Genomic DNA, 22,939 nt, shown 5'->3' with positions numbered 1-22,939 from the left:
AATATTAGGTGTTTAAACTATGTCTGGCCTGCAGGGTTTACTTTACAATACTTAACATGCTGATTGCGGAGCACATGTGGGTCAGGCAATCTGTGCCATTAACCAGGCCAATCAGTGGTCCTTATATGGCAACACGATACCACCTATGGCTAGAAAAGAAACGGAAAGAATGTCTAGAAACCACTCTAATGTACCTGATACACTCGAGGTTAAGCCAACGTAAAATATACCAATGAGTTGGCATGTCACTGACTGAGTTTCTGCTGCCTCACTTCAGTTATGTGCGTTGGGGGTGGAGCAGAACAATGCATTTGACTCACTCTCTAGTTGCATTTTTCGCTGTCATATCACGATATGTTAACAATGCTATTACATGTCCTGAGCCCAGTGTGTATGGCCTGAAACGTGTCTGGCGGTTTGGCGAAAACACCCTTTTCAGCTCCTCCCAAATGCACACAAAACATTCAAGGAATTTGTCAGGGTATGAACTTTGTGTTCCGGCTGGCAAATCACAATAACTTGCCTTTCCTCTGTAGCGTTCATTTTATATCAATAAAGAAATCCGAGGTACTCAGCATTGTTATCTCAAGGTTTGCTATGAGGTTCTGTGGTTATATTGAATAGGAAGCTACCTATGTATAACATCTCTTTATCGATGTCATAAAACACTTTAATTATTCCTTTATTAACTTTCTTGTTTTCTCAAATATGCTTGAAAATGCACAATTTGCCCAATATTCTTTCAACATTTTCTCAGGGGGAGAACCCCTCTTATGACAGTCAGGTTGACGTGCATTGACCCCAAACTTTTACGCCCTACTACTTTTAAATGTCACCAGCCTCCCCTGGGTCTATGAAAGTTTTTTGTTGAAGACAAACTGTCTCTTTGAGAAATGTGTATATCACAACTTGCGCACGCATTTCTGTCCCAGATAGAGGGTGCTTTGGCTCACTTAAAGGAAAGTTACATTTTGCCTAGCAGGGGGGCACTACTTGCATCACAAAGGCACTCTGTTTAAACATTTGTTGATCTTTACTGAGGCCTGATAATGAGGGTGAGGCAGCCGTAAACCAGCTGAGAACTCTCCGTCTGAGGGTCTTACTTTAATGGAATTAATGGCCCGTTCAGCTCTGAAGGCAGTGTGATGGTTGCTTTGTGTTTTCTCATGTGACTTTTGAATGCACACTTTCAGACTCTGTGCGCGCGGCAGGTAGGCAGCATGTGCACAGGCGCACAAGTGCGCACCTAAAAGGGAACATAGGTCCCTACCTAATAGCTACATATGTTATCAGCCTCTGAGTTTTTGGACTGGCTGAATGGTCATTAGAAATGTCCTAACTGTTTATATGCCAAGCCATGTAAGCATCCCCACATACCTCAGAAAGCCATTGGGCTGCAGTCGGATAGGAGTTCTTCAGCATGTCACTCTAACAATCAGTCCTTGGCTCTTCTTCACGAAAGACCTAAGTACTCTTTATAGCTTCTCCTCCAATGCTGTTATGTAGAGATGGTAGGGTAACCCCTGTCCAGCTTCTCATATCATTGTTGCCGAAGCACATGGAAGACGGGCACATTTGGTTATTTAATTTCCTTCCAAGCCTGATTTGGATGAGGGCAGTAGACCTTGAATCTCTAATCATTGCAAGTAGTCCTGCAGCTTTTCAGAGAGCAGACATTTCAGTTCTCTGTTTTGTTAGCAGGACTAATGTCAACTTAGAGTTCTGAACATAATGTCTGGAAATAATATGGCTATTTTGCCACATTGTTAACATTACCTTTTCAAAATACTAGTTTTCTAGGCCCTAAGCCTTACACAATAACGCACTAAAGATTTATTACTCTCATGTTACCATACAATCATGCCTGGTTTGTGTTTCATGTATGAATTACAAGTAAACTCCTACCACACATAACAGTATGGTGCTTTTTTTTAATGAGTGTCAGGTGCTCATGTCACCATTATATTGGAGAAAATGTTTGAGAAAGTATGTAGAGAGAAAGATCGTAGGCCTCCCAGTGATTCTCTGGGGGCCTGTGGTGGTCTAAAATTTGATTTTGTGGTATATACTTTGAAGCTTCCCTGGGTTTGGGACGCAAGACTATTACAGAAAAAGTGTTTGTTGCTCACAAATGGCAAGACATTGTAGTGTGGTTACACCAAAGGCTCTTAGACTTAATGTACACATGACGGTACAGTAGAAGGTGTAATATAGAAAGCATGAACATAAGGGATCTGTTGCTAGAGGTGAAGGACGGAAGCATAGAGCTATTCGGGAGAAGTATAAACAAATTTGCAAGATACATGGAAAGAGTGAGCTCAACATGTAAAACATGAGCTAAGACAAATTCCAATGTATGACAGAGAGGAGAAGTTATTGAGGCAACTTAGTCCTCTGTTGCTTTTCCACATTATCATGGCCAGAAAAAAAATTAAAGCGAATTGTGTGCATCCATTCACTATCTATGGCAAGCTGGCTGTGATTGGTGGGCAATGTGTTTACCACCAACTAGTGTTAGGCAAACACAACTTTTGTAACTCAGATGGGTTTTAAAATTTAGAAGTATGCCTTTTGTATGCGCATTATCTGTTGCAGTTATTCATTGTCTGTTGTGCAACTTATGTAAATGAATGAAAGATATGCTAACATTCCAGGCTAGTGTCTTGATATTTGATAGGATCAAGGAGGAACATTATGAAAGGTAATAGACTGTTTTAGAAGTTGCAAAGCAAAACTGTTCGAGATTGTCCAAAGTAAAGTGTTTCAAGTCAGAAGTGGAATATTTTGGGCACCCAATTTCCACAAAAAGGATAAAACCGAAAAGAAGTTTGCTTCAAGTGATTGAGGGAGTTCTTGTACAAACCAGTTGTGAACACATGGTGTCCAAGTTTGTTGAGTATTTTATTTCCTCTGAACCTCTTACATATTTGCTAAAGAAAAAGTTACCTTCACTTTGGATGCTGAGCAAACGGAATCTTTTAATGTCATGAACGGGGGAAATATTGAAGGCCCCTAAATTGCAGCTCTTATACATGGTTTGCCAATACATATAATTGTGGATGCTGCTTATCATGGAGTAGGTGTAGCCTTAACTCGGAATGGGAACAAGAATTAGAACACCATAGCTTCTGCTTATTGTACTTTGTGACCTAAGAAAGGCACTATTCCATGATACAGAAAGAAATGCTGACCTGTACTGGGGCAGTCGAGAAATGTTAAACTTATAATTTGGGACCTTTATTTACATTAAGGAAAATACCACACTGAATTATATTCTAGGAGGAACAAATGTTCATTCTACATTTATAGCAAAGTTGGCTCGTTTGTACAATTTAATTGAGGTTAGTTTTGACCCTGAGCATATTGCAGAATCCACATCTAGATGGACCATTGCATGGCGAGGTTAGAGAATACTGTGTTTTCCTTTTGTCTCTGCAAATCACATGAAAACTATAATTTTTACATATTTTATTTTAAAAACTCTGATATTATTTTAGGGGCATTCCAACGTTAAGCTCCAGCTTGCTGCCATGTTTTGCATATCAAACCTCACATGGAATGAAGAGGAAGGTAAGAGGTGCCCTCTTAATCACCTTTCAATGCTTTGTGTGTGTGTGGGGTGGGGGGTGCTTAGGGTGAAATGGGTGTAATTTCTCCTGGTTCAAGAATACCTATATGGATAATGAATTAAAAACTTTATACCATCTCATCAGGAGTGCCTCGTGGAGATCAATTGCACTATCTTTTTCTAAGGGGAGCAAGAGAAGTTGCCATACTGCTGTGAAATCACTTTTAAAATAAAGGTGCAAAGTATTGCCCGCAGTGTGAGACATATAACTTCCAGAATGTTTTCGCTGTAGGCTATTCCATCCCTGGAAAATCTTGATGTTAACTGAGAAGACAAACTCATTTGTAGTTGGATGAATGAACTTGAAAGTGGAGATATTAAAGTGATATTTGCAAGCCATAAGTTGCCCTTTTTATCCTCCCTGCAGGCATATGCACATGTAGGAAATTCAATATAAAAGTGCACACTAGACAAGCTGACCCAAATTAATGAAGTCAGTCATGTATAAAATGCCACAGTTTCTATTTTTTTTTTTAAGGCTTAAGATAGTGCTGTACTCTTCACACCCACCATACAGCTTCTACTATTTCTTAATTTTATTTGAAAGGAGGCAGCAGTGTTCCTACCCTGAATGTGATATAAAAAATGTATATTATACAACTTGAGTGTAAAATTTCCAATTTATTGTGAAGGTATTGTGAAGGAAAGTTTCAGTGCTGTTAAGAACACAGAGGCAAGGATTATGCATTTTTTCTTTCTCCATTAATTGCTACGCAGCCCCAAATGAATTTTATCACAACAAAAATAGGACTACACATCCCTTGAGTCCTAGTAACAAAATTAACTGTACACCAATCATAGTCCTTCAATTGCATATAAGACAGTCCAGAAGGAAAAGCACTTCCTCTTTATGCATGTGAAATTTACCCCATTCAATCTCTTTACATTTGAGAAATCTTGTGTTCAAGGCATGTATAGCGTAGATTCGCATGCCATGCATACTCCAGCCATCTAGTGTTGGCCTCAGAATTGTACAGGTTGTTTTTCTTCGGGGAAGTCTTAAGAGTCAAGAGGTATAGTGATGCCATCTATTGCTGGTAATGCACATTGGCATCTGCTCCATTATTAGATATTTTTCTTTCCTCAGTTTGTCTCAGACGTCTCTCACCAAATTCCTGATTAATGCCTTGAGGTGTTGTCGCTAGACCTGTTTGGCTCCACTAGACTTGCCGGTCAAAGCAATTGTCGCGACTTCTCTTAGTCTTGAAGTGTTCTTGTAGGAAAGTAGGATCTGCTTTTATGGTTACCCCCACTTGTTCCTTGCTGTAATGCTGTTTGACTAGTCTGACCCCCAGTCTCTCTGCTTTTCCCCCTAAATTGGTTTAGTAAGTACTTAGGTACACCCGTGATTGGATACTGGTGTATACTTATCAGTCCCTAGTATATGGTACTAAAGGTACCCAGGGCACAGGTACACCAGGGGTTCCCCATGGGCTGAAGCATGCATTATGCCACACATGGGAGACCGCTCAATTTGTAACTACAGACTTGCCATTGCAGCCTGTGTAAGCTGGTGCTAGCACCACTTACGAAAGGTATAGGTTTCCCTATGCATAAGGTCACTGCACTTAAAACCTATAAGTCACCCCTAGAGCAGGCCTTTCAATCCTGAAGGCAGGGTGCTTGGTTCTAAATGTGAGTGTGCCCCTGCATGAGCAGGACACCCCTACGACCTACAGAGTCCATTCTCCCAGGTTGTGAGGGAGGCAGCCATATGACATATAGAGGGGCACCGCGTCATTAAGCAGTGACCATCTCGAAACTGGCTATAAAGAATTCTATTATGTTTGGCACCAAACATGTTGGAATCATACCCCCACACCGTAAACGGTCTTGGAAGTATGATTCCATACAATGTAAAGCTCCTCTGGGAGGCCCTTGGAGCTCCCGATATCAGTCTTCCAGACCCGGACAGCAAGACAGGGTTGCTGCCGGCCAGAGACACATTTCTGCCCTCCTGCTGCTGAGCCAAGCTCAGGCAGGGGAAGGCAGAACAATAGGTATCCTTACACAGGAAGGTGTGACCACCTCCCAGACAGGATTTAGTGTATTGGGGCAGGGTGGGAGCGCTTGTCAGCACCACATAGTCTGCGTGCAGGGCACACTTCAGGCCCATGCATAGTCCAGTTCAAGGAGCCGTTGGCTCTTGCTCCATCACGAAACTGGACAAAGGACAGGGGAGTATCCTCCCCCTTGTCCAGCCCCTCCTTTGGAAGGGACTCCTGAATCGTCGGAACCCTTTTCTAAGGGTACTTAAGGGTATTACCTGTGGGTGGGTCCCTAGATTCGTCGTGGGACAAGATTCATTTCAGACACCACTTCTTCGACTTTCTGGGCACTCTGGACTTTGCTGTATTTCGCTCTGGGCATCAAGGGCTCAACTAGGAAGACTCATGCTGCTACTGATCTCATCGCCCTGCTCGTCTGCTGCAACGTCCATGCCTGTGCACCATACAGGAACCTTCCAATGCCTTTGGGCATCCAAGACACCTGAAGGAATCGCCCTTGAAGTGAAGGAGTCACCTCCCCGATCCGCAGGCACTGCAACTAAGCTGACCGGTCTGCTTATCCTGAGCTCCCACGGACTCTGAAAGGCTCAGCAACACAGGTGGTGGTTCTTCACATCCCTTGAGGCCTGCCCTGTCCTCTCACCAAGTTTGAGGCCAGTATACCTCGTCGGACCAGGAGGAAGCGAACCCCTGTGCACTGCGTCGACTTGCAGTTGCAAAGGCTTGTTGGCTTCCTTCCGTCAAGCTCTTCAGGTTCCAAGTAGCCCTAACCTCAAGCATCTCCAGTGACCAAGATCTTCATCCTCAACGCATCTCTTGCATCGTGGGCTTGCATCTTTGGTGAGCTGATCGAGGTCGTCTTGCGACTCCAGTGCCTCCGGCCTGTGGGTCCTCTTGAGGGTCATCTTCGTATTCTTTGGGCTCCCCTGATTACACAGGGCCTGCCCTGACTTTCCTGCTTGTGGTGAGTCTCCTGGACCTTGCTGGTCCCGACTTTGCACCTTTCTCCACTTGTACGTTGGTTGTAGTTGCCAAGGTTTATTGGTGCTCCCGCCAGACACTGACCCCTAACTCTCAACATCCGAAATGGGACAACTCGTTTACTGCTCTTGGTCTTCGGAACGGTTATTTAACTGCTATTTTAAAAGTTTTTTTTTTTTTTTTTTTTTTTAAGTTTTCAAAACCTTTATTTGAGAGAGTACATCTACAATACAGCCTCACGCCTACAACCCCTCGGGCCGGCCACTGTCCATCACAATCCTTGCTATAATCTGTATGATACACAGCCACATATCCGACAGCCCGGAGGCCCGGTGGCGAGGAATAGTCCCTTTTCTTCCACCCCTTTTCAGATTCCGTGCACCCCGAGCGTATGTCCACCATGGTATGCCGATCGAGCAGCTCGCATGTCCATTCTATACAGAGTTGGCATAGTCCCTCACAGAGATATCGGAGCAGTAGCCCCCAGCAGGCCCCATCGTCACAGGTATGCTAGAGGTGCAACAGAGCCCTCCCCCGAGCCTAAGTGAGTGCGCCCTGCGGCTTTAGATTCTTCCGCATCTTCTGCTCCGACGGCCCTTGCGAGGAGGCGCAGGGAAGGGCCTCTCCGCTCGCCATGTATCCACCATCACCACCATCTGCTCTACCTCCCATACCAGCCGGACCGGCAAACTAGCATACCCTCTGTCCCGACAGCGTGGGGGGGGCCGCCCCCCCACTGTGTCTAGGGCATCTCCATACTGGCCAGCACTCCAAGCCATCTCCACAGCAGCGCCTTCCATCCATGGCCACATGGCCTGTCCTCACAAGCATAACCCACTCCCGCGGCGGTTGCCACACTCCCTGGCGCATCAGTCCATCGAATCCAGATCATACGACCGCCCCCCACCCTCATCAGTCCCCAGTCGCGCCTCCGCCCGCCCCCTGAGTTCCGTCCGGCCCGGTAGTGTCCTCTGCCCCTAAGTATGCTCTGAGCGGGTCCCAAATATCCTTGGCTCTACTACGCATTGGTTGTGTTTCCGCATAGACTAGGTTCTGTTCCTGACAGTGCAATAAGTCAGCAATCCACTCCTTAAACTTCGGGGCCCGGCCCCTCCCCCACCGACAAGCGACTCTCCGTTTCGCCATCAACAGGGCGATGTCCCCAAACTTCCGATGCGCCTTGGGTATTTTCATGGTGTAACCCAGCAGCATCATAAGCGGATCACATTCAACCGCGTCTCCAATCATGGTCGTCAGTGCCCCGTGGACTTGTGACCAGTATTCCGCCACCATCGGACAGAGCCAGGCCAGATGCAAGAAGTCCGCCCCCTCCATGCGACATCGCTCACATCTGTCATCCTCTGCCAAACGAAACCGCAGCTTCCTCGCAGGCGTATAATACATGCGCTGCAGGAATTTATAATGAATCAGCCGTAGCCTGCAGCTGGCCGCTATCTGCGAGGTCATCCCGCAGCAGTAGGCCCATTGGTTCTCCGTTATGACCCTTCCGAGATCTGCGCTCCACAGCCGGAGCGCTTTGCCGCCCCCGTCGCCACCATGCTCTCGAATACTGCGGTAGAGGCGGGAGACCAGATGTTTGCCATCTGCAGATGTGAGCGCCAGTTGTAGAGGCCCTACCACCTCAGGCTCCTCTGGGAAGCGTGGGAGAATAGCCCGCAGCCCCTGCCGTAGACGAAGATAATAAAAGATCTCCAGCGGGGTATGCTGAGCCTCCTGAAACCACTGCTCTCGCGTTTTAAACCGCCCGTCCAGGAAGAGATCCCCCCATGTCCTAATCCCCAATCCAGCGCACATCTCCTGGAACCCCTTCTCCCGCAACAGGGAGAGCTCCGGGTGATAAGCTAGGGGCAGTCTAGGTGCATATAAGAGGGGGAGCGCGACTTTGCGGAGAATCCGCTGCCATGCGTCTATCGTGCTTGTGATCGTCGCCGCCGGAGTGTCGAGCGCTCCAACCGGGCCGAAGATAATGCCCTTCAGTGGCAGCGGCCGAACTATCCAGTCCTCCACTGCCAGCTGCGGCATAAAGGGCGTGGGCGCAAACCAGTGGTACGCAAATTGGGCCTGAGCACTCATGTAGTATGCCAGAAAATCAGGGACATCAAACCCCCCTTTCTCATAAGGCTGAGTAATAACAGACCATGCTAATCTCGGCTGTTTTCCAGCCCAGAACAACCGTATCAGTTCCGTTCGGAGTGTACGGAAGAAAAAAGCGCCCGGATAGTAAGGGATATTCTGAAAGAAATATAAAAACCGGGGCAGCACTACCATTTTAATGAGTGAGGCTCTCCCAGCCATGGTGAACGGCAGGGAAATCCATCTCGTCACATCCTCCGTCAATTTTGCTACCGCCGTGCCATAATTGAGTCGCACAGTCTCTTCCCGAGTCTGAGAGATCTGTATCCCCAAATACCGCAAATCGGTATCGCACCAATCGAGTGGGTACTCCAGCGGGAAGCGACGTACTGCAGGGGTCAGGGGAAAGAACTGCGATTTCTGCCAATTAATTTGTACCCCGGAAATCCGACCGAATACCAAGAATTCCCGGAGCAATGGGTGAAGATGCATCTCCGGGTCCACCACATACAGTGTCAAATCATCAGCATATAATGACACGTCTATCTGACGTTGGACGCATTTGAAAGCGCTCGGCTTGTGCAATTGTCGAATCCGGCAGGCCAGTGGTTCGATCGCAATAGCGAATAACAGCGGGGACAATGGGCACCCCTGGCGCGTACCTCTGGTCAGGGAGATCGGGCGCGACATTTCACCGTTGATTAAGACCCTCGCTCTCGGGTCCGTATACAGCAAGCGCACCCAAGCAACAAAGATTTTCGGAAACCCCATTCGATATAGGATAGCAAATAGGTAATTCCACTCTACGGAGTCGAATGCTTTGGTAGCGTCGAGGAATACGGCTGCCACCGGCAACTCCGGCGCAATGGTATGCATTAGGGAGAAAAGAGTGCGCAAGTTATTGGCCGTGGAACGCCCCGGGATAAACCCGGATTGGTCCGGGAGGGCTATTGTGGGCATTAGGAGCGATAATCTGTTAGCGAGTACCTTCGCCAGTATTTTAGCATCGCAATTTAACAGCGATAGTGGCCTGTACGCACCGCAGTCGGCAGGGTCCTTGCCCGGCTTCAACAACGAGGTTATCAACACCTCTCTCATGGAGCCAGGCAATTTTCCTACTTCCAAAGATTCCTCGTAGACCTCCTTAAGCACGGGGGCCATAATATCCACGTAGCTTTTATAGAATTCCGCCGGCAGCCCATCCAGGCCCGACGCCTTTCCGTTGCTAAGAGACATAATGGCTTCCCTAATTTCGTCTAATTCGAACGGTGCCCCTAGGAACCGTCGGTGGTCATCACTCAACCAGCACAGGGCGATATCGTCGAGAAACCCCCCGAAGTCTACCTCGCCAACACTGCGCGCGGTATATAGATCCTTGTAGTGTGCAGTGAATTGCTCCAAGATTCCATGGGTATCTCGACTAGTACCCCCCTCCGACGTGCACAGCTCCAGTATGTGGGTGTTGTAGCGCGGCGGCCGAGTGAGTTCCTCCAGCGCGCGCCCAGGCCGCTCCCCTTCGCAATACCTGCGAGCCTGCCAATATTTGCCACAGAACCGGGCCTCCCTTTCCGCCTCTTTTTCGTACTGCGTAAGACGTTCCCTAAATTCTGCTTGGAGGGGGCCCCTCTGTCCCTGACTCATCCTAGACTCCAACCCTTTAAGTTCCCCTTCCAGTTTCGCGAGCGTTTGTCGTAAGTTTTTCAAGACTCCAAAGCTTTTCGCCATGTAGTAGCCACGAACCGTCACTTTGAATGCCTCCCAAATGCTTTCTACGCTGTCTACCGAGTCTTTATTGCGGGGAAAGAACTCCGCAATTTCCTCCCCCAGCTCAGTTTGAAATAGCGGGTCCATAAGGGCCGTGGGCTGCAGCCGCCATCTTGCGGGCGCTACACCATATCCCGGAAGCGCTATCTGGGCCAGTACCGGGCAATGATCTGAGTATGTCCTTGGTAGATGCACAACCTTCCCCAGATCCACCGCTATGCCCCGAGACAAGAAACAATAATCCAGTCTAGCCCAGGAGTTGGCAAAAGCCGTGAAATGCGTACCCTCCCGCAATCCACCGTGTACGAAGCGCCAGCTGTCTATGAAGTGGCCTTCCTCCAAGATACCCGCCAGCGCCTCCCTCGCTTTCTTATTGTAGTGAACACCACTATCCGACCTGTCCAAGCCAGGGGACAGAGCCACATTAAAATCACCTCCCCATAAGACATGCATAGAGCCTATGTGGAGCATCTGTCCCCACAGGTGCGTGAAAAACCCTGGCGAGTCAACATTGGGGCCGTAGCAGTTCACGATCGTGATGGTGTCAGTGCCCAGCCTCCCCCAAAGCAGCACATATCTACCCTCCGCATCCACACGCTCACCAAGCTTCACAAACGGCACAGTCCTCTTGATCCATATCGCCACCCCCCTAGCATACCCTGAGTAGGACGAAAAACTGCGTACCCCCGCCCATCTACCAGCCAGCGCATAGTGCGCTCGGGGGGCAAGATGTGTCTCCTGTAACAATGCTATCTGTACATGGTGCTGGTCTAGGTACGCCAACACCTTCCTGCATTTTCTAGCGTCGTTTAGGCCCCGAACATTCCACGACAGCACCGTAATCCGTTCTCTCCTGGGCGTCTCAGTCATCATTTGGCCCATCCCCGTTTCCCCAGCGGCATCCCATCTCCCAGTCTCTCACCTTCACATACAGTCCTGCGGCCAGCCGATCACACCTCCGCAGCAACGGCAGGAGCTCCAAGAGAGGCTGTAGCACAGTCAACTTCAATCTCTCCATCTCAAGTACTCTCCACAAACAACATAAACCCGCCATCCCCAACGCTCCCTCCCCCAACCCGAAACTCCGAACTCCCCTCTTCCCAACAACCCCCCCCTCCTCACCCCCCACCCACTGAAGCAAACCCCAATCTGCCAGCCATGTTCCCTCCCCGTCCCTCCCCCAACCACCCCTCGAATATGGGCGAAAAAAATCCCCAGAGCTCCCCATAAGTTCTCGGGTATTTCCCTTCGGGGAGTTCGCCTAGGTGGCTTCACTACTTCCCCCTCATTCTCCCCGGTCGCCCACCAATGTGGCAGCCGAGCACGAGGTCCGAGAGGGGGTGTCCGGCATTAGAAACTTTGGCAACCCCAGCATGTTATCCCCACCTCCCCGCAATCCACAACGTAAGGCGTAATCACTTTCAGTATTATCCCCAAATAGCTCGTGCTAGAGCAAACATTTACAGTCCTTCCATGGTCCCCCCAATGTCCTCACGCCCCGCAGCCCCGGGGAGGGCCGCCGAGCCCCAGTCCAAAGGTGTGCCGTCTCCGATTGCGGCAGCAGTGTACTTATTCAACCCCAGGGGGATAGTGGTGAATGTTCATCCGCACTACTTACAGTTCGCCGTCCGGTCCCTCTCCGGGCCGCCGTTCCTGCTCATCGTCCACCTCTGCCCCCGAGTTGCGGGAGCGTTTGTAGTGTTTGAGGAAGTCCTCCACCTGCTGCGGATTAGTGAAGAACCGCTGACGGCCCTGGTACGTGATCCGTAGTTTCGCCGGGTAGAGCAGTGCATAGTCCAGTTGCAATGTCCGCAGCTTAGCTTTCACCGCCATAAATTTTCTGCGCTCCTCCTGGACCATTGGCGTGAAATCCGGAAACAATGTGAACGCGTTGCCCTCATACGAGAGAGACCGGGTGCTCCTCGCCGCTCGCAGGGCTGCGTCCCGATCTCGGTAGTTTAGTAACCGGGCAATGATGGGCCTTGGAGTCGCCCCTGGTTTCGGTCTGGGGGCCAGGGAGCGGTGCGCTCGCTCCACAATAAAATGAGGGGAGAACACGTCAGTGCCAATCGCTGTGCGGAGCATCCGTTCCACATATTCCTCCATTTTGCCTACGTTGGTCGTCTCCGGTATCCCTAGGATGCGAACGTTATTGCGCCGACTTCTCGCCTCCAAATCCTCGTTCTTGGACGCTATGATACGCAATAAGTTATCCATCCTGGTAAGCTGTGAGGTGTGCTGCGTGACCGTGTCCTCCGCGTCTGAGATCCGTTGTTCCGCACCCTTTATCCTTTCTTCATGCGCATCCAGCTTGTGCACCACAGCGTCCATTCTCGAAGAGATCCTGTCCACTTTGTCTGCAATCGTCGCGAATCCCTGGCGCATCTCGCGCAGCATCTCCCGCATGTCCGACGAGGCAGCCGAGGAATCCACCGCAGCTCCACTCACCGCAGCCGGGGCCTGCACCACCTCCGATGATTTGGTCGCTTTCTTACTGGTGTCGAAAGACAGCTTGGGCTGTCGCGCGTCCGGCTTGCCCATCGCGATCTGCTGGCAGGTCAGGCCGCTCCTTCGGCCCGTTCACAGGCCCCTCCGCAGCGAGCCTGGGCGCACGTTGTTCAGAGGACTCGTGAGAGGGGTAGGGATGACCCCTCGTCTTGCTCTCGCTGACAAAAGCGCCCCCGCCTAGGCCGGTCCGGCCGCCGTCTTCTGCTGGTGCGGTTGTCGCTCCCAAGGGGGGGGGATATGGGCCGCCTCTGCTGCCGCTCCCCCAGCACCAATAGACCGCTGGCGTGCAGTGTCAGTCGGGGGGACCCGTCATGCAGGCCCCCTGTCTCAGCGCGCAGCGCCTCCTCGTCGATGGGCCAGCCCGATCAAATACGGCGGCCAGGTCCGCCCTGCGAGCCCCTCCCGGACACCAATCTCGTGCTCCCTGTCAGCCTCCGCAGCTCTGCCTTAGGGGTAGGTCGCAGTAGGGCCCCTCACGGCCTGCCCGGCCCCGTCGCCAGCGTCCGCGGCTCCCCCGCCGCTCCGGTGGGGCGGGAGGGGGGGGGGGACAAGGCCTCCGGTCTGCGATTCCGGGGGGGGGCCCGCTCCGGCCTCTTCCGCTGCTTCGGCAGCCGATCTCTGCTTCGCGCCACTTTTAGCCGGCAGCGGCCCACGGCAGGCAGCGCAGCCTCGGCCTCACGTAGCAGATGTCTCCCAGCGGGCCGGTACCCGTCCTCCAGCCGCAGCAGGCGCCGGAGGTTCCGAGGCGCCTATCTCCCTCGCGGTAGTAGCGAGCGGGACCGGACTTGGACAGTCCACGCCGGACCTCTCAAGGACGCAATTGGTGGGGTTTCAGCCTTCTGGGTCGCCAATTAAGGAGATCTGTCAGGATAAATGTCGCCGGACTGCGGGAGCCTTACACGAAGGCGACCATTCGCTAGCGCGCCACCTAGCGTCCCCCAACTGCTATTTTAAAAGTTTTAATGATTGCACCCACAATTGCTGCTAAAACTGCACTTTTTAAAAAGTTTTACTGAAAGCCTACCTTGCAATATGCAGTCTAAATAGAACAGGGGGGGAGAGGGGGTGGTATCGCGATCATCTATATATCAGTCCACTCGTGCAGTCTAATCCCCCAAGACATACCGGACTGTGAGAGTGCGCTTTTCAAAATCGCATTGAGTGCACTTTTTCTGGTCTCCTTATTTATCGCCCACCTGGCCCATCTAAAACTTTCAGAGAAGCCCTGGTGAATACTATCACGGTACTAGCACTCCAGACTGCCAACTTTAACATTATTGGTGACCTGAACTTCCATTTAGAGATGCTGGAATCCCCGGACATTTTAAGTTTCCTTGGGGACTTGGCAGCTTGTCAACTGACTCAATTGGTCCCGGACTCTACGCATATCGCTGGGCATCTCCTTGACCCGATTTTTTCAAACCTAGAGTCATTGGAAGTCCGAGCACCTCTCCCTATGATCTGGACAGATCACTTTCTCATCTTAATGCAGCTAACGTTAGCCAGCCCTAAGTCCCAATCAAACCAGCACCCTTCATTGAAACGGCCTTGGAACAAACTTGACCAGGAGGCTTTCCTCACAGCCTTGAGCACACAGCCATTAGATAAAACCGTTAATATGGAAAAGGCTGATGCGCTCTTTCATAAGTGGGTAACCCAAGCACTGGACACCTGCATCCCTCTCAAACTCACCCACTCTAAAGGTGCTCGGTCTAATGCCTGGTTCAATGAGGACTTGACCCTAGCCAGGAAGAATTGCAAGGTTCTGGAAAGAACATGGAGGCGTTCATATGATTCCCAGGCTAAATTACAATATAGATCAGCAATCGAGTCTTACCTCAAATTGGTGCGTAGAACTAGGGCAGCTCACTACTCGAACCTGATCACTACAAGTACTAATCGCAGCAAAACCATTTTCTCACTTTTGAAGGATTTGGTTACCTCCCCCTCGGCATCAGGCAGCATTACATCTTCCAGCCAACAATGTGAAGAGCTGGCGAATTTCTTCCTGGAGAAGGTGGAATGTATCTACCATAATTTCAACCACGGCGTAACACCCTGCGTCACCTGGAGGAACACGTACATAGTCCCGGAGACCGTCCCTCTCATGTCACTACCCTCTATTCTTCTTAAAGACTTGGAAGTACTGGTGGCCAAAATAAAATCCGGATCTCCAGACGACCCCTTAAGACTTGACGCCTTCCAGAAAGTTCAACAGGGCCTCCTGCCTAAGTGTCTGGAGCTGCTCAATCTATCCCATGCTTCGGCGGTGGTTCCAAAATCTTGGAAACATGCTAAAGTAGTCCCCTTACTTAAAAAACCAACTCTGGACACATCCAAGTAGGAAAACTATCGTCCAATTTCGTTGCTGCCATTCCTATCCAAAATCATCCTGGAAGCTCATGTGAATTCGACTTTAACTCACTTTCTGGAAGTTAATTCCATATTAGATAGCTCCCAGAATGGTTTCCGACCACAATATAGTCCTGAGTGTGCACTGCTGATGGTTGTGGAACAATTGTGGACTGCCTTGGATGCCGGCAGAACCTCAGCTCTGGTTCTTTTGGATATGATCATGGCATTTGACACGGTATCCCATGAAATTCTGCTCCACCGTCTGGAGGAGATAGGGGTTGGCAACAAAGCCTTATCGTGGTTCTCATCCTTTTTGCTCGACCGGACTTTCCAAGTGATAGCTGCCCCTTTAGCCTCCCGTGTCCACCCACTCCGCTGTGGGGTTCCTCAGGGATCAGCATTGAGACCCACGCTTTTTAATATCTACATGAGCCCTCTGGCACAGATGGCCAAGGCGCTGGGAATCTCCTTGGTGTCATATGCAGATGACACCCAATTGGTGATCACCCTGACAAACAATCCTAGCCAAGTTGGAACGAAATTTAAGGAAGATATATTGGCCGTTGCAGAGTGGATGACAGCTAACTTCATGCAGCTGAACCCGGCTAAATCTGAGATTCTTCTGGTTGGCAAAGACTCCCATCTCTGGGACAATCAATGGTGGCCTCCTGCCCTTGGAGCCCCTCCTACCCCTAAATGTGCAGGGAAAAATCTGGGTATTATGTTCGACAAAACCCTTAACTCTGAGACGCATGCCAAATTAGTGACCGGGAAATGCTTCGGGCTACTTTGTGGCCTTAAGCCGATACTTGGTCTATTTGACGCCCAAACACGTCAGCTGATCATCCAAGCCTTTATACTAGCCCGATTAGACTATGTGTTTCTCTTGGGCTCTAATAAGTCTGTGATGAACCGATTGCAGCGGGTCCAGAACGCTGCAGCATGTGCCAACTTCGCCCTCCCCAAGTACAGCCATGTCTCCAACCTCCTCCACCGCCTGCATTGGCTGCCTCTCGAACATCGAGTGCGTTTCAAGGCGCTCTGCACCACGCATAAGATTCTAACAGGTATCAGCCCAGAAATCCTGAGCGATTTGTGCGCCCATTATTCAACACCATGAGCGCTGCGCTCGGCGAACTTGCATCTTGGAAGAATTCCACGTATACGAAGGACCAGATCGAGCGGTCGCTCTTTCAGGCAACTGGCCCCCGCCTTATGGAATTCTCTCTCTCCACACATCTGCAGCAACTCTGACCACCAGGCCTTCAGAAGGCTGGTGAAGACCTGGCTCTTCTCTCAATGCTAATTCCTCACCTGCTCCTCACTCCGTCCTGCTTCAGCGCTGGGACGCCTCATTGCCGAGGCAGCCATGCGCTTTACAAGTATTCTAATCTAATCTTCCACAGCGTCACCTGGTCCACACAGCTGCAGCTCCAAGATCACCGTCAACTCTCCTGCAGCACCCGACATTGGTGGGCATTCATTTTCCGTGCCTCCTGGTCACTTCCAAGTGGCATAGACTCTGTCCCCTCTACTTTCAGGTACTTCTCGACTTGGATCCACTTATGGGTTCCACCGGGCACTTTCTCCTTCTCCAGCAGCGGCATCTTCCAGAAGTCCTCCATTGGGTTCGACAGCGGTTTCCGACGCCACTTCACACCTATTCACCCGACTCCCCTCAAGTAGGTATCCTGGTTTCTAAGCTATCCATGGGTGGGGTAGCTCTCCAACCTTCTGTCTCTCGGTTACTTCAGGGTCCAATGGGAAGGGTCCTTCTTAAGAATTGCAACAGCGACTTACCCATTGACTTGCATTGATCCCACGGTCATGTTCCTACTCTGCACACAGCCTCCGTGGAGCTCCTGGTTACGTACCTTGGGTGGTTCCTTGGGTCCCCGGCACTTCTACATCTTCTGGGTGTAGGCTTGACTTGAGCCGTGGTTCGCATACCACTATTTTAGTATATGGTTTGGTCTCCCCCCTGGTGACCACTGTGTACTACGTGCTACTTACCTGTTTCTATTGAAAAGTATTCTGTGTATCTCCGGTTATGAGATGCCTGTATGCGTTAGTAAGTGTTATATTATAAATACATATTTGTATAAATACACTGTGTGGTTCTTTTTCACTTAATCTATTTAAAAGATTATGTTCTGGTAAAATAAGCTGCTTTACACCCCTTCTGGACTAAGCCTGAAGGTTGCTCTCCACAGCTACCTCTTAGTGAGCTTTCTAAGGTTGTCTCAGATCACTAGAATCACCATAAGGGATGTCTGGATTGGTTCAGGGTGCCTACTTGCATAAGTGTGAATCATATCCTGTGAGGTTCAGAACCAGCGACGCACATTCGACTTTGTCAAGGCCAAGCTCCGGGCCCTCCACTTACAAAACATGCTCCTGTTTCCGGCAAAATGAAAGGTCCTCTTCCAGAGAAGGGCTCTCTTCTTCCAGACCCCGGAGGAGGCGTGGGCATGGGTAGAGGAACAGCCAGCGCCGTGCTCCCTTGGCGGCACATCCCTGGACAATCGTGTGTCACGTGCCGGTGCTTTGAACTGTTGACTGATCGAGTGAACTACTGAACAACGAACTGTAAGAGTTTGGGGTTCTGGGGGGGGGGGGGGGGGGGTAGGATTTAAGGGGGAGGGGACAGACCGACCTACTCTCCTTAGCCAAGGGTCACTTCCAGTGATGGGGGCAGCAGGCTGTAGGGGTTGGAGGTAGGTGGGGTGGGGGGACCGAACAGTTGGGGTTTCGCAATTTTTTATGTTTGTTATGCACAGGAATCAGGATGCCAGAACATCTTCACAGACCGAAACACACTCAAGGCCCTCACTCCTACACACCCCTAGATTGTAAAACCCGGGGTCCACAATGTATAGAGACATCATGTCACACACACCTTTCCTAACGGTCATGACATGCAATGTAAGCGGGCTGGGGACAAGATTAAGCGTGGATTAGTGTTTCACCCTGACAACATAATGTTGCAAGAGACACACCTCCGGGGCACAGAGTGTGGTTTTATTGGCCGTGGTCCATACAAGGTCCTGGGGCATGCTGGGTTCACCTCTGGGGCAAGAGGGGTGGCTATCCTGATTAAAAAGGGTCTCCCCTTCCATGACTCACATCTTTGGGGGGACCCCTGGGTAGATACGTGGGAGTCCTGGGATTATGGGGGTCAGATTGAAGTTGTACTGTTGTGGGTGTACACACCACCCAGGCTACAAGCACCTACCATGACCATGGTGATGGACATATTGATGGAGATGCCCTTAGCTCTGCATATTGTGGGGGGTGACTTCACTCACGTTATGGACTCACAGCTAAATTGCTCGGGAGGGGGAGATCGGCTTCCAAAGACACCCCCCCCCCCTCTAGATGTGTGGAGGGAAACTCATCCCCTACTCTGGCAGTTATCCTTTCATTCCAGGGACAATAACACATATTCTAGGTTGGACTACATATTCATCCCTAAGGGTGAGCTATGCGATGCCAGGATGGCGGAATATAAGGCTCGAGGCCTTTCGAACCACTCCCGAACGGGAAGGCACTCGCACTTGGAGGCTGAGTCTGTGGGACTTAAGCAATGCCAAGATAGCGCGTGGACTCAGGGCAGACACTGAAATATATTTCCAGGAAAACAAGGACTCTGTCTCCTCTGGGATGACTGTGTGGGAAGCGTGCAAGACCGTGTTACGCGACAGAGCCCAGAATCGCATAGCGTGGGAAAAGAAGGACAGAGATAAAGCCTTCACAACCTTGGAACAAGAGATCATGGAACTTGAAAGACGGGTGATCCTGGGCAGCGACCCAGCCATAGCACACCGATTGGCTGCCCGGAGAGGGGAATATAGGGAACTGGCCACAGATAACGCTAAGAAGTTACATCTGGCCACACTACATAGCCTCTATGAGGTAGAGGACAAGGATGGAAAGCTCCTAGCATGGATCAGTCGTCGAGAGGTACAGAACAGATGGGTGAGAGAGGTGTTTGATTCTCAAGGTATGGTCCAATCTACTGACGACGCGGTCGCCAATGCCTTCGCAGGGTACTATAGGGACCTGTACCGGCCCAAAACGTCTTAAGTCGTGAGCCGAAGTCCAGGCATACCTGGAGGGGATCCCCATGCCACTGCTAGAGGAAGTGGAGGCACAGAGTCTGGAAGGAGAACTGACGTTAGCAGAGGTCCAGGACACGATTGCGAAACTTCGTCCCGGGAAGACACCAGGCACCAATGGGTCTCCCGCAGAATTTTACAAACGATATGCGAATATCCTGGGCCCCAATTGGCTTCGACTCTTTATCGATTCTCACGAGGAAGGCATTCTCCCACCAGACTTGCAGATGGCCACCATTTTGGTCATACCCAAGGAGGGTAAGCCAAGTGATCAATATGGGTCATACAGACCCATTTTCCTGTTAAACTCGGAAGTCAAAATCCTCGCCACTATATTGGCAACATGCCTCCTAGGAGTGATTGAGGGTCTGGTCCATGAGGATCAATCGGGATTTATACAGGGCAGATTCACTTGTTTAAACCTTAGATGCACCCATAACTTGCTCGTGTAGGTACGGGACCGGACCAGCCCGCAGGTGTTCCTATTGTTGGACGCTGAGAAAGCGTTTGATTGGCTGTTCCTTGATGCTACCCTGGTCAAACTGGGGTTAGGGCCAAAATTTCGTAGCTGGGTCGCACATCTTTACAACCGGCCAATGGCTATGGTTCGAGTCAACGGAAGGTGCTCGTCACCCTTTCCTATCGAGAGAGGAACGCGTCAGGGATGCCCCATTTACCCTCTTCATTTCGCGCTCACCCTCGAACCCTTGGCGTGTGCGATACGAGTACACCCCTCCATACATGGTTTCCGTATTGAACCCACAGACACTATAGAGGAAAAGATTTCCTTATGTGCTGACGATATCTTGATGTATATGTCGCACCTGGCAACAACCATCCCAGCCCTATTTGAATTGATTATGGTAGCTACTCGGGATATAAAATAAACTGGAACAAGTCCACACTTTTCTGCCCGACCGCTACACAAATTGACTGTTCCCTGCCAGGAGACCTTCGGATGGTGCAAAGTGGCTTTAAATATCTAGGTATCTTCATTACTCCCTATCCTGAGGTTTGAAAACCTAGGACCGGTCCTTACTAACTTTGGATCAAATGCAGAACGGTGGAGAGACATTCCCCTTACCCTCCTGGGTCGTGCGGCCATTTTTAAATTGATCACCTTGCCTCAACTTTTTTGTGCCCTGCAAAACTCGTAGCCCCCCCTTACCCATGACCTCTTTACAGAGATTGATGGTATACTCCCAACGCTACTGTGGCAAGGGGGCCACCCCAGAATCGCACTTAAAACATTGCAACGTAATCCATACAAATGAGGTATCGCCCTCCCTGACATTGAGGCCTACTACTGGGCATCTCATCTGATACCCATTAACGAATGGATACACAAACATGGACAGCGCCCCACATATCGACTTGAAAGGGAGGTTGTGTTGCCTCATATACACTTGCACTACCTGTATGGAGGAAAGGGCGGCTTTCACCTGCTACTCGTGACTCAGGTGACCCTGGCGGCATGGATGAGTGCGACTAGGATCATGGGCTGGACAGGGCGGGTGACGAAGGCCACCCCGCTTTTGTAGGGGACTCGCTTCAGGGAGCTAAGCAAGCTCACTGGGTTCGGGACCTAGGACCTCCTCGGGATTTCCACAATAGGCAACATAATTGAGAAAGGGAACTTCATACCCTGGGCCATACTTCAACAGGAATATAATATGAGTGACTCACAATTCCTTAAATACGCTCAGCTGCACCATGCATGGCTGGCAGAAAACGTTTCATGTGACCAACTTCTGCAATATGGGCCCTTGGAGGGTAGACTCCTTTAAGAGGAGCTCGCCCAGAAGGCGGTCTCATTCACTTACAAAACAATTAACAACAACATTCCTGAGGGGCTAGGGAGACTCTGGTCGCGATGGGAGAGAGAGGTAGGGGCCAAGGAAGACATAGACTGGGGGGCGGCACTAATGCACCCTAGGGAGGTGGCCATAAAGACAAGACTCCGACTCATTCAATTGAAGAAATTACATCGATCCTACTAAGATAGAGATGTATTACATAGAATGGGGACGGCGGAGTCTCCACTTTGCTTGGCCTGCGCCGCAGCCACGGGCTGTCTCTTCCTCACGATTTGGGCATGTCCTGAACTCCAGACTTACTGGGGACAAGTGCTGGGACTACTAGGCACTACTGTCTTGGGGGTGACGCTACCAGTGGAACCCAGGGTCGCGATACTTTGGATACCGAACGAGGTTGACATCACCAGAGCACAACTGACTTCTGCTTCCTTGGGGTTGGTGATTGCGAAGAGAGAGATTGTGAGGAAATGGGGGGTGGCAGATATGCCGACTATTGAGGAATGGACGAGTGGCATGGACATGTATATGATAGCCAAACAGACTACTTACCAAAGCAATTCCACAAAATTTGGGACCCCTGGAGACGACACTTTGGACTTGACTTCGAGGGAGACACGCAACAGTCAGCGGCATTTACTACGCAAGGGTCCCCAACACAAAGACCTAACTATGTGTTGCCCTCGTGATCACTGGCAAGGCCCGGACACTACTTTTCCCAGACCCCAGGTGTATCAATCAATCAGGGAATTGTAAGCGCGCTACTCACCCGTGAGGGTCTCAAGGCGCTGAAAGGGGGGGGGCGCAGATCTGTTTAGCAGAAGAGCCAGGTCTTGATGGTCTTCCTGAAGGTGTTCAGGGAGGGGGCGCATCTGATGTCTGTCGGTAGCTCGTTCCAGGTCTTGGCTGCAATGTGAGAGAAGGATCTTCCGCCTGCTTTGGCGCTCTGGATGCGCGGGGTTTCGGCCAGTGCGAGGTTGGAAGATCGGAAGTTTCTTTTGGGTACGTGGAAGTTGATTCGGTCGTTGAGGTATCTGGGGCCCTTGTTGTGTAGGCATTTTTAGGCATGAGTGAGGATTTTGAAGGTGACTCTTTTCTCCACAGAGACCCAGTGGAGACTTCGTAGGTGTTGACTGATGTGTTCGTGTCGGGGGATACCAAGGACGAGTCTAGCGGCGGTGTTCTGTATTGTCTGGAGTTGGCAGAGTAGGGACTTGTTGATGCCGGCGTAGAGTGCGTTTCCATAGTCCAGCCTGCTGTTGATGAGTGCATGGGTGACTGTCTTCCTTGACTCAGGGGGGATCCACTTGAAGGTCTTGCGGAGGATGCAGAGGGTGTTGAAGCAGCTGGAGGTGACGGGGTTGACCTGTCGGTTCATGGTGAGTGATGAGTCGAGTACGATGCCGAGGTTTTTGGCATGGTCTGAGGGGGTAGGTGGGCTTCCAAGGGCGGTCGGCCACCAGGTGCTGTCCCATGCAGAAGGGGTGGTACCGAGGACGAGGACTTCTTTCTTCTCGGCGTAGAGCTTCAGGCAGCTGTTGGTCATCCAGGCTGCGACGTCTTGCATTCCTTTCTGGAAGTTGAGTTTAGCAGTGGTGGGGTCTTTGGTGAGGGAGAGGATGAGCTGGGTGTCGTCGGGGTAGGATACGATGTTGAGGCCGTGTTGGA

General features: G+C 50.5%; 1 protein-coding gene across 7 annotated transcripts in view; it reads left to right on the top strand.

Annotated features, from left to right (window-relative positions):
* ARMC8 (armadillo repeat containing 8) overlaps window positions 1–22,939 on the top strand; it is an 811,657-nt gene that overhangs the window by 706,724 nt on the left and 81,994 nt on the right. For all 7 annotated transcript variants that reach the window (XM_085648657.1, XM_085648654.1, XM_085648653.1 and 4 more), the window contains exon 20: window positions 3,498–3,570. In XM_085648657.1, the coding sequence (XP_085504783.1) occupies window positions 3,498–3,570 (73 nt within the window). The remainder of the gene's footprint in view (window positions 1–3,497; window positions 3,571–22,939) is intronic.

The sequence above is a fragment of the Triturus cristatus genome, chromosome 3_2, assembly GCF_964204655.1.
Source record: "Triturus cristatus chromosome 3_2, aTriCri1.1, whole genome shotgun sequence".
Taxonomy (NCBI): Eukaryota; Metazoa; Chordata; class Amphibia; order Caudata; family Salamandridae; genus Triturus; species Triturus cristatus.
Note: the sequence above shows the minus strand (reverse complement) of the source record. Positions and strands in the feature narration are given on the sequence as shown.